The sequence below is a fragment of the Amphibalanus amphitrite genome, unplaced genomic scaffold (assembly GCF_019059575.1).
Source record: "Amphibalanus amphitrite isolate SeventyFive unplaced genomic scaffold, NRLGWU_Aamphi_draft 000352F_arrow, whole genome shotgun sequence".
Taxonomy (NCBI): Eukaryota; Metazoa; Arthropoda; class Thecostraca; order Balanomorpha; family Balanidae; genus Amphibalanus; species Amphibalanus amphitrite.
In genome coordinates this window covers 516,697-528,797 of record NW_024881846.1, presented here as the reverse complement: position 1 = coordinate 528,797, position 12,101 = coordinate 516,697, and the positions used below count along the sequence as shown (strand labels likewise).

The 12,101-nt window shown below is 43.9% G+C and overlaps 2 protein-coding genes across 2 annotated transcripts in view; one reads left to right on the top strand and one right to left on the bottom strand.

Annotated features, from left to right (window-relative positions):
• Nucleotides 1-4,491, bottom strand: part of LOC122389260 (raf homolog serine/threonine-protein kinase Raf-like) — a 32,789-nt gene extending 28,298 nt beyond the window's left edge. Inside the window, exon 1 of the mRNA XM_043381120.1 lies at nt 4,314-4,491. Coding sequence (XP_043237055.1) covers nt 4,314-4,433 — 120 coding nt within the window. The 5' untranslated portion in view covers nt 4,434-4,491. The remainder of the gene's footprint in view (nt 1-4,313) is intronic.
• Nucleotides 4,492-4,849: 358 nt separating this feature from the next.
• Nucleotides 4,850-12,101, top strand: part of LOC122389264 (E3 ubiquitin-protein ligase HUWE1-like) — a 51,620-nt gene continuing 44,368 nt past the window's right edge. The window contains exons 1-6 of the mRNA XM_043381123.1: nt 4,850-5,029; nt 7,787-7,865; nt 9,098-9,316; nt 9,924-10,046; nt 10,321-10,437; nt 11,830-11,892. Of these exons, the coding sequence (XP_043237058.1) occupies nt 7,821-7,865; nt 9,098-9,316; nt 9,924-10,046; nt 10,321-10,437; nt 11,830-11,892 (567 nt within the window). The 5' untranslated portion in view covers nt 4,850-5,029; nt 7,787-7,820. The remainder of the gene's footprint in view (nt 5,030-7,786; nt 7,866-9,097; nt 9,317-9,923; nt 10,047-10,320; nt 10,438-11,829; nt 11,893-12,101) is intronic.

The following is a 12,101-nucleotide window of genomic DNA, read 5'->3' as shown; positions in this document are numbered from 1 at the left end:
TCTTTAACCCTCGCACCTGTAGGGGGAAGGGGGTCGGATGGACCTCCTCGATCGGCTCGATCCGACCCCCTCTCGATTTCTTTTTTCGCAAACTCGCGCAAAAAGAGGCCGATCACGACGAGGCGTTCAGTACCCTCGAGTTGATCAATGTTACGCCAACTCTGAAAATTTCATGACCCTGACCTAAATGACCTTTGACATATATCTCGAGACCAAGGTTGGCCGGAATCAAGATTCGGCATATGTCAGCTCACATTTTCCATGCGTTTCCAGCTTTTTGTGATTGCAAACGTTCAAACATGTGAAAAGATGTTGGTCCAATGCATTATGGTGGGTGACAAGGACACGTTGTCAATCAAGGTCATTGACCTTTGATGAACTTGCTTCACATTTTTTTTAGTTTTACACATTACTAAGGTTGTTTTTTGGAGCTGACTTCCAATTTAGCATCCATTTCAACATTTACAAAGTAGTTTTAATGCCTTCGTAACATGTTACAACGCCATTAGTGGTGGTTAACCCATAGATACTATGAATAGCCGGCAGGGTGCTTATTAATTGACCTGACCTAACCTGACCCGACCTGAATGCAAAAATACATCATCTGTGATCAAAACTTACATGAAGCTCGCGATCAGCAGCCCGACAAACCATAACAACCTTACTTTACGGAGTTCTGACAGGTCTCGATTTTCACGACTTTTGGGTCATTGACTTGACCTGGAAGGTCAACCAAGGACCAAGGATCTTAAACCCGGGTATCATCGACTTCCTGTCCTCACGGGCAGTACGCTCGTTTTTTTTTCTGCGAAGCTTTAACTCGATCAGGGGCCGAGCGGCAGAGGGCCCAACGGGGCGTAGGAAAGTGCCGCACACAGGCAAGGGTTAAAATTAACCCTCGCCGGCATAGGGGGGTTGATGCAACCCCCTAAGGTTTTTCGCGAATAACTCGCGTAAAAAGCGGCCGATCGCGACGAAACTTTCAGTACCCTCGCATTGATCAATTTTACACCTATCCTGATAATTTCATGACCCTGACCCAAATGACCTTTGACCTATGACCTACTTTCCGAGACCATGTTTGGCCGGAATCGCAATTCGGCGTATGTCGGCTCGCATTAGCCGCGCGTTTGCAAGCTTTTCGTGGTTTCAAACGTTCAAACATGTGATTTGATGTTGCTCCCATGCATTAGGGTGGACGTCAAGGTCACCTGAAGGTCACGTCAGGTCATTGACCTTTGGTGACCTCGGTTCACTTTTTCGAGTTTTACATGTTTCTAGGCTAGTTTTTGGAGCTGATTTCGAATTTCGCAACCGTTTGAACATTTACGAAGTAGTTTTGGTGCCTTCGTAACATGTTACGAAACTGTCAGAGGCGACTGACACGTATTACGAATACCCGTCACGACCCCTACCGGTTGACCTGACCTGACCCGACCTGGTCTAAATGCTTAAAGACATCATCTCTGATCAAAACTAACACGATATTCGTGATCAGCACCCCGGAAGACCCCATAGCAGCCACACTTTACGACTTTCTAACAGGTCCCGATTTTCCCGATTTTCGAGTCATTGACCTGACCTGAAGGTCACCCGATGACCTAGGACCTTAAAATTGGATATCATCGGCTTCCTCTCGTGACGAGCAGCACGCTCGTTTTTTTCCGCGAAGTTTAACTCGATCAGGGGCCAAACGCGAGGGGGAGGGTTGGGGGTCGTACCAACTTAAGATTCAATAGCAGCATAAACCATTGTTGCATCATACCCCCTTGTGCCGTCGAAGGACGCAAAATGGCCTGTGCCGGCGAGGGTTAACCCTCGCCGGCCGAGGGGGGGGGGGGGCGGGTGCCGCCCCCCCCCCCATAGGGTTTTTTCGCGATAGCTCCGAACACGCTGGCGATAGAGAGCTGAAACCTGGCATACCTGACCTTTGATCCAAGCCGCATCTTTTGACACCAACCGCATTTTTGGGTCAGGTCAGGTCACTGACCTATGACGTCATAAGTGAACCTCTGCACGGTCTTCAGATGTCGCAACTTCGCAACGCCCTCACTGCCAGAGGAGATGTCACAGGGAAATGAAACTTGCAGGATCTAGTATCCATTATGAGTCCCACAACTTGTATATCTCGGAATTTTCCTAAAGGTCATATGAGGTCAGGTCATTTTCGTGACCTCACCATTATAAGTCAATGGGGAAAAATGAAAACTGCTATTCTGGCGCCGGGAACGATCTCCAACTATCTCAAGCACACAGAATCGTGATTTTATGCACTCCTTGCAAGGTTAGATGCGTCACTTTTGCAATGTTGACCTTGCATGACGTCATTTATGACGTCATCAAGGTCATATTAGTTTTTCGTCAATAACTCTTGATCAAATTGAGCTAGCGAGTCGGGAAAGCCACCAATGGACTCAGGAAGACCTGCCAAATCGAATGATATGCGACATGACCTCTTTCGACCAACTTCGTGACCTGGGGGTGCTGACCTGACCTTGACCTGAGGTCAACACCCCAAGTTGACCTGACCCGGACAAAAAGTATATCATTCGACGCGCCTGAGCGAGACGAACACGATGCTGCCAAAATCGGCGCTCTGCGGTCGTTTTTTGCGAAGTTATTCACCAAAAACTGAACCGTACCTTGGGGCACTTGACCTGACCTCAGAGGTCACCGGTTGACCTAGGACCTTAAAATCGGGTACCAATCTCTGCGTCTCGTAACGGCGCACACGCTCGTTTTTTCCGCGACGCGCTAGCTCCACCAGGGGCGAAACGGCGAGGGGGGTCGTACCCGCCCCCCCCCCCCCCTCGGCCGGCGCGTATGTAGAAAACCGATAGGTCCGGCGAGGGTTAAGGCACAACACCAAAACAAATGAAAAGGAGAAAACGGCTGTATGACTTCAAAACCTGCAGGTTAAGAAAAGCAAAGGGTTTAACAGCACTCACATGTTATCAGCATGACTACACCCAAAAAATCCTTACAAGTTATCAAGGACAGTACAGCATGGCCAAAAGACAGCATTGACAGAGTGGTAAAACTGACTGAAATTAATCATTGATAGCTGATATTTTCAACTAATTCTTTTCAACATTACCTACCAATCTTCCTTCAAGCCTCTGATCAGTTGGTGTAAGATGATTAGATTCAATCATCTTGCATCTTATATCTTTATACTTTTATCTACCTAATTCTCAAAATCATTTTTCAATGGTTTATGCTGCAATTGAATCTAAGTTCCTTGAACTGATATGTTAAATTAAACAGCTTCACATGAAATCTAGCAGAGCACTTGCTTTTGACAGGTGTTGCACTTGCATCTGTTCATAATTTCATTTTCACAAGTTTTGATCTTATCTATAAAAAGCACCAACAATAGTTATAACTTTAATAGATAAGGAACTAGGCTCAAGTCCATGGGCCTTATCATTTCAAAGTTGATGAAGGGGCACTAAGCTACCTAAGTAGGTAAGTAGCTAGGTAGGTATCAGTTTCAAAACATCACAAAACTATGAAGGTGCTAACTGCTAAATAACTTACAGCAAATACTCTTTCTTCAAGACCAAAGACATGAGAATATCATCATACATGACTTTCAAATTTACTGCATGCATATAGAATAGATGTTCATTGAATGAACGTCACACTAAAAAACTAAATGCCAATGAACCTACCCAAATAAGCATAAACTATTGGACCCAAACAGCATGACATAAACTTCATGGATTGGATCTTCATGGATCCAATCCATGAAACAAGTTGACTGTACCAATGCCTGATATGCTTGACTCACTTTGACTTAAAACTACAGGATAGTAAAAAATCAAAAGCCTTTCTCTCACTTAAAAACAAATAAACAAAACTTCTTTAGATGATTGGATTGAATAGTGCGGCATCTTGTGATTGGCCCTGGCCCTCAGCAAATCAAGTCAGGAAATGTTGGTCCATGAACACATACTGATCTGCATCACATAACAGCAACATTAAGTAAAATCAAAAGAGCTTATTGGCTGAAAAGAATCTAAAACATTATGCTTAACCTTATTAAATGGGCAATCACTTAAATGATTCAAGTGATTGACCATAAATCTTATCTGGTGCTGCCTTGCTAAATAGGTGGTAAGCAGCCCTTGATTCCTTGCCTACAGCTCAATTTAATAAACAATGATATCATTCTTATTAAAGCAGCAATACAATAAACATTTTTGTGCCAGAATCCATCCTAACTATTGACAAAAACAGTCGTGGCAAACGTAGCGCACACAACATTTCCCAAAGCAAGGCCTTACGTCTACCCTTTTCAAGTGACTGACCTCATCCTTCAGGGTGTAGATATCTTCTTTGTCTATAGATTTTGACATACTTCTATTCATCACGCCCCTCCTCGACCCATTTCTAACATCATGATTTGTTGAAAACACTGGCTCAGCCATCTTGACTGCCCACAAAGTCACGTGACCTGCAGCCTATCAGCTGTTCTGGGATATATTCTGGAATGTTTATCCTTCCGATACTTCATGTGCATAAGTAAGTGAATGTTCTTTCAAATTATATATTTCATGTTTTTAAAAAACAAAACACATTTTTGAACGATGAACTAGGCATAATAGATCTTAAAAGCCTTTTAAAAGCCGAAAATCAATTAAATTTTTGGTAGTGCAAAATGGACTCTACTATGTTTTAAACGAAAAAAGAACAATATTATCAGTTGATTTTAACTTGAAGTGAGCATTTTTTTGAGATTTTACAAGATAGGATTTTTCTAAAGGAGTTTTTGCTCCGATTCTGAAAATTGAGAAAATGAAGCTAGTATAGTTCAATTTCACCTAAAAGCAGCACTTGCCACACCGAATTATCGAGACAAATGTGAATGATTGCATCAAGGCCCTAAATACATTGCATCTTCTTGTGTATGCATGCGATGTTTGTGTGAATATTGGAGATCTCTCGATTAGTTTTTCGTTATAACTGTATTTTGAAGGGATAAGCCTGCAATTCGGTTTTTAAAATCAGCAAGTTTTACGATACCGTGAGTTCTATCATCCATTTATCAGTGCCGTTTGAAACAAAGAATGTTGAGGTAGTGCGCCATAATATGCTCTGTTAAAAAGTGCTGACCTCCCACATGTGCTTAGGTTAGTAATATTTTACGTGTTCCATTTAAAAGCATGCAGGTATATTTTCACTTCATGTACATTTAAGTTATATTTTGTGGTGACTCTGTAAGTCTGTTTCAGTCGGGGGAGGTTTGGTCAATCGTTGTCATTTTTAGCACGTGCTATTTTTGTCACACGTGCTAAAAATGACAACGATTCTGCTATTTTTGACAACGATGAGGCCGATTTCACTCCTCAGCGAGGAAATGCAGATTTTGGAAAGATAAACACTGATTTTGGAAAAGAAGTGCTGCCACCTGGTGCAAGACGAAGAATCCAGCTTTAATATGCCTGTTATTTGTATGGTAGTTTGTTTTGTGGCCTGAAGTTGGAACTTAAAATTGAAGCATCCGAAAATGATCGATATTGATCGAAAACATGATGTTGATGAAAAAATAATATTTTAAGTTGAGAGAGGAGGCCATTTTATCCAGATGCAGTAGTTTACTTCTTGAAATTATTTTTGCTAATGACGGCTGCTAATTATCCCTCATTACATGGCAGTCGTCGTAAGCAAAAATAATTTCAAGAAGTAAACCACCGCATCTGGATAAAATGGCCTCCTCTCTCAACTTAACATATTATTTTTTTCATCAACATCATGATTTCGATCAATATCGATCATTTTCGGATGCTTCAATTTAAAGTTCCAACTTCGGGCCACAAAAAAGGGTATACTTCAACGTTGGACTACCATACAAACAACGGCCATATTAAAGCTGGTTTCTTCTTCTTGCACCAGGTGGCAGCACTTCTTTTCCAAAATCAGTGCTTGTATTTCCAAAATCGTGATTTCCTCGCTGAGGAGTGAAATCGGCTTCATCGTTGCTAAAAATAGCTGATAGCGTTGTCATTTTTAGCACATGGTTGCCAAAAATGGCATGTGCTAAAAATGACAACCATTGACCAAACCTCCCCCAACTGGTTTGGTTTTGTAAGTGCTGTGCTGATCAAACAAATGGTACAAAGATGAAACTGGGTCTCGTCGAGGGCCGTATAATAAATTTACCTTGACTGATATCAATCTGCAGCTTCATGATGATGATGACTGTGATATTTAAAATAAGTAAAGGTATATTTTACCTTAGAAAGGCCTCAATACCTTAGCACTGCTGACTGCTGCGGGCTGCCTCATGCCTGTGTGTCATGTGATTTGTGAATGAGTTGAGTTTGCTGTGTGCACCTATGTTTCAGCAGGATGTTGGTACCAGTACAGTGAATCATGCCATGCAATGCAGAAAACCTACTGCACTGTTTCTTCTGTTTCTTCTTCTTCTTCTTAGAACTTGTTAGTCACTACTGAACTGATTCATTTGGTAGGGTTGGATAAGATCTGCTGTAAGTGCCTAGGTAGTTGGCATGATGAAAAAATATTAGATCCTATGTAGTGTTAAGGTGAATTTTTTGTTTAATTTCTACTTGCATCCAACAAAGGTAACAAAAGTGACATTTTTTATACACCACCACCCATGAACAGGTGACCAGGAGGAGCGCCCCGGCCCTCAAACCCAGCGACAACAGAGCCCTTACGTTAACACCAGAAAAACTGAGGAGATAAATGTTGAGACACTCCCTGCTAAGAAGTGGAAATAAACCAAATATAAGCACAAAAGAGGGGCAAGGGATGTTTGTATGGTATAAGAAGAAGGCAGAAATAAGTCAATGTATTGTATTGTATTGTATTGTATTTACGATCATGGGCGATCCACACATGGCGTGGCGATTACTGCCCAGAGTCTGAGTCGGGTATAAGCATGCAGGAACAGAGACCAGTCGAACAACAACACACACACACACACATACACGCACACACAGGAAGACTCTATATGCTACGATTTCTAACATACCGTGTAGGTACTTATATATGTACATACAAGACGAGTGCCTAATTCAGGCCATCACGAAGGTCTATCGTTTTTCCACAGAGACTTGACAGCGCGTGCGAATTTAGAGGGTGGCAGCTGTGAGAGGTCGGGAGGTAGGTCGTTTAGGAGCTCGGCGGCACGGTAACTGAAACGCCGCTTACCGGTTTCTAGTCTGGGACGCTGGAGCTGGAGAAGGTTATCCTGACGTGTATTTCTATTCCTGGTTGAGGAGTCCCGGTTTTTGGCAAACATAGAGGCAAGTGCTACCGGTTCGCCGTAGTGTATCGCCTTACGTGCAGTGGCCATGGTTTGAAGTTTGTACATAAATTCGGGCGGCATCCAGTTGAGTTTCTCGCGCAGGTCAGTGACGTGGTCGAATTTGCGACGGCCAAAAACAATGGACTAATGGGTCATTGACTGAACTCTTGCTTAACATCCCACTACGATCCTGTATTGTAATGTTAACTTATCCAGTGGTGTGGAATTGTGCTGAGTTGGGTAGCACGAGTTCTTCCCCCAATTCCATGCCAGCTTGGCTTTGGGGCCGCAACAGATGGCTGAGGTCAAGTTTACCACTAGGGTGACAGCAGATTTGCTGTACCCATTCCACCCCATAAGATCTGCTGTAAGTGCCTAGGTAGTTGGCATAATGAAAAATATTAGATCCTATGTAGTGTTTAGTGGTGTCACCCAACTTGGCAAAAGTATGCACCCCTGCATTTATCTTCAGATTACCTGGAAATGATTGATTATTTTCTTTTACAGAAAGTAAACATGACATAACCTGCACTATTCAGCCATGAAGATTGACAGGACAAAGCTGCGTAAAAGCAGCTCACAAGTGGTATGTATTTATCTTCTACCTATCTGTTTTGATTCTTTACATTTGGCTGCTTTCTGATAATACCTACACCATTTGATTACCTATCGTTCTTGCATTATCCTCTATTTAATTATGTCATGTTGTGTTAGTATTCCCTATTGAGTCCTATGCTGAGTAAAAATTTCCTGGCTCTCTATATCACTGCAGTTATTTTCAACCATTTCATGCTTAATATTTTTTGTTTGTTCATTGTTTAAAGACTACCTACATCAAAAAAGCTTCAATTGTTATTTTGATTGTTTTTTTTTACATGTGTCTTGCACTGATAGAGCTGCATGCAGGATGTCTTTTCTTTCTGAAACATTATTCAACTATCTAAATAGTTAAGTGTACTGTTCAGTTACCATTAAATTAATATCATTTCCAAAAAGCATCTGTGGTTTTAATTTATTCTTGGTGCTAAAGCAATGAATGTCTAGTCACTGTGTATTATAATTATGAAGAGCAACCTTGGCTCAAACTTGGATGCTTCAGTCAGATATCAAAGGCTATGCAGCTTGAGCATCATCTAAGCCAGCCTGCAAATACCAATGCTTAATCTGCTTAATCACCTATGCCAAGTGTTCTTGAGTGCACATTCACTTCTTTATGACATTGTTTGCATTCTTTTGAAAGTTTTTTTTTATCCTGTCATTTGACACAATCTATGGCTTAGACAATATCATAAGTCATAACTCATAACAACGTCTTAGCAACCATGATGTCTTCCATATCATTTTTATAATCTGGTACCTGTTTGCACTTTGCAATATGTCAAACTTCACACCTATTTGTATCAGCTCTTAAATGCTATTTCTCATATGCAGCAGAATCCCATAACTTTATGGGTGGGAAGGAGGCAACCTCCTTGCAGTATAAAAGGGTCTGCATCTCATTAAATAGCTAAATACTGGACATCAATTTAAGCATGCAGTTTGATCCAGTTTGTCCCTTAATGGTTTCTGATTCAATTTAAACGTCCTTCAAATATTCATGCTTAACTGCTAGACATCTTTGAATTTTTCTTGGATATATTTCATTTGTAGACCAACAAGGCACTGCTTTGATAAAAGCTGCGAAGCCAATATACCTATGTAAATATTAGATCAGTAATGTGTACCCTACCTGTGCCAGTTTTATGCATCATGTTCCAGAGCACCTTTGACCATGATTGCAGCAGCTGTGTTGTCTGATTGCTCTCTGTCTCCCCACAGCCGCCGGACTGTAAGGCGGTAATAGAGCGCCTGAAGAACTGTAGCGAGGCTGAGCTGCTCACTGAGCTGAAAAAGTTTGAGACATGGAACCTGGGCAAGTGCGAGCTGTTCCACTGGATCGAGCCTCTGGACGTGCTGGACACGGTGCTGGAGGAGGCGGCCTCCAGAGTCCGGCCGGACGGCTGGCTCCTGACCTGTGACATGCCCGACTATGCACCGGTGAGTGCACGCGACGCCGGCGACGCCACCCAGCACACTGTCCGGCTAACTACTGGTCGCTCTCAGTAATGAACCTTTCGCAGTAGGTTCAGCGGTGTCTAATGATGTCTTTATTGTTATCATTTATATTTTTCCGACGATGCGTATTGTAACAGCCTATAGAATTACCAGTTCTCTCTGCGCCTCTCTATAATGGCATGATAATTTCCACTGACGTAGCGTGTTCAGATCGAATAGCATATAGCTCTTAATGGTCACAGTATCTGTTGATCTGGCTGCGATCTAGTCTCGTGACTAATATCGGCAACTCCCGGGTACAATTTTACCAACTGGTGCTCCGGTCTCGCACTTCACGTGATAGTACCATTTGACTATTGTTCTCGGCAGTCTGATGCGTAGTGTGGCTGGTTTATAGCAGTATAGCAGGACGATGCTGCCGCTGGTATTGTTTTTTTATTGTAATTGATAGTATGCCAGTACAAATCTCAAACATCAATCAATCTGAAAGTTTGCTTGCTCTTGTAGAATATGCTAACATCGCGTACTACATACATAGGTGCTATCGGAAAATTATGTTTACACCTCTATTTTGACCTTACGTTTCCAGAAGCGAGAGCTACTCCTACAGACACTTCATTTCACCGCGCTCCTCATCGAACATTCATTTTCACGTCACCTGTACAACTCAGTGGAGCATCTCATCCAACTGCTGGAGGCCTCCGATATGCAGGTGACTCATACAACCGGCGCTCCACCTGGCGAAGCATGGATACTTGTTGAGTATGGAAGGAGCCTGAATTGACAAAGCCTGATGTTTTGCTCCTTTTAATATACTGTCTTTGTTTGGTTAACACTTCAACCTGTTCATTGTTCAGTCTGTTTTAGTAGATTTTCATTTGTCTAGCTTGAGCTCGTTTAGATCGACGTGATATCCGAACCGGGCAATTTCTTCCGCTCCATAGAATATGTGCTTTTCTGACTGGGCAGTTGCTTCTGCTTCACAGGTGGTTCTTCATGTTCTCAACCTCATCTACATGTTCAGCAAGAGGAGTAACTTCATCTCTCGACTGAGCTCTGACCGGCGGGAGGCGCTGGTCGTGCGCCTGTACCACCTGGCCGAGGTAGGTCGGGTCCACAGAGTGAAGTGGCGCATATCACCGAACCCACAGTTACCGTGGAGTATTCTACCCACCGAGCTGGTAACAGGCGGGATGGGCTGTGTGATTGGGGACGTGTTTTGTGCCTGAATGTGTCTAATGATACCCAGTGGCGCGGAACGAAGCTACTGGGGCTGCTGTAATTGCATCATAGTTGCTGACTGGCGACTGCACACACGTGACGCTGTGGTCACGTGTAGTATGTCGCACCAGGTGGAATCATTACAGGAGCTTAGCCAAAAACGCAGTTTGGCAAAAATTACCACACAAGGCCGCTGGTGACCTAGAGACTATTAATCGTCAGGGTCTTCCGCGTACGATGCGCATAATTGTGCTCAAATGAGCGCGTACCTGTAATGCGATAGGTACTCGCCGGCCTGTGCGTCTAATAGTTACACTCGGCACGTCACCGGTAAAGACCGTTCCAGAGCTCCATAGAAGAGGTACTTTACTTTCCACGCACCCGGGCGTCGGGCCTCCGTTCCAGAGCTCCACAGAAGGGGGACTTGCTACGCACCCGGGCACCCGGACCGTCTGAAACGGCCGTCTGATTACCACGCCGTTCATCATCATTATGCTAAAATAGACACGGCGGAGGCTATTTTTGCCAGTACTACGCCCCGAATGTTGATGAATTTCGTCTAGGGACGTCGACAGCTGATCCATATCTTAATTGGGGTAGCTTGAGTCGTGCTCCTAAATGCTCTGGTAATGTTCCTGAGAATATAGTACGATAAAGTGTTACATAACCTACGATTTAATCGCTAGCTGGTGATCGTTTCTCCATCTGATTATTGCAAGTTCCATTAGGTGATTTCATTAATTTGAAACATACCACCCAGCCCTCTTTCATCCGACTCGCGGTCTACCGCACCAACTCCTGGCATGTGACCAAAACGTTGTGTGGCTGTATTAGGGGCATTGCCATTAGGTCAGTATTCCTCATCTGCCATGCACCGACGCGCGAGTAGCAGTGGGCTATTGTCCACTTCCAGGAGACCGACTGCCGACCGAAACCAATCGCTGTTTTAGCGAACGGCCTGAGACGTGTTTGCTATTTAAGCTAAATGTGGCTAATTGTGTGGATATTATATAGTCACTGGTCCCTGTGGGAATTTAGGTGGTTTGGATGGCTTGCTTCTGATAAGTGTTGAAATCTGATGACCCGACGCTTTTACATATCAGTACACTCAGGTCGATTTCTAGGCTTGTCGATAGGATGTACAAACGAGCCCCATTGCGGCGGCTGCGCCACCATCGGATCCCCGTTGTCACCGGGCCGCCCGTCTCTGACCATATCCCTTGCTGCGTAGGTACCCGTCGTAACCGCCGCTCTCCGTCCCCGTCTTCCCACAGAGCTGGGGCGGCCGAGAGAACGGCTTCGGCCTGGCCGACTGCTGCCGTGACGTCCCCGTGTCGGTACGTACAGTCGGAACGACAGGCTACGACGCTCGCTATCCGCTCTGACTCTGTCTGACGTGTCGGGGAACTGTTTGGTTTCTCTGGGGAGTGGCAGCGGGGGGAGGGAGGGGTGTTGATAGTGGTGTGACAAAACTGCTTTGCGCCAGGTGTGTCAAGTGTGTCTTGTCCTCTTTGATTTATGAGTTATGACAGCTGAAAATGGGGGA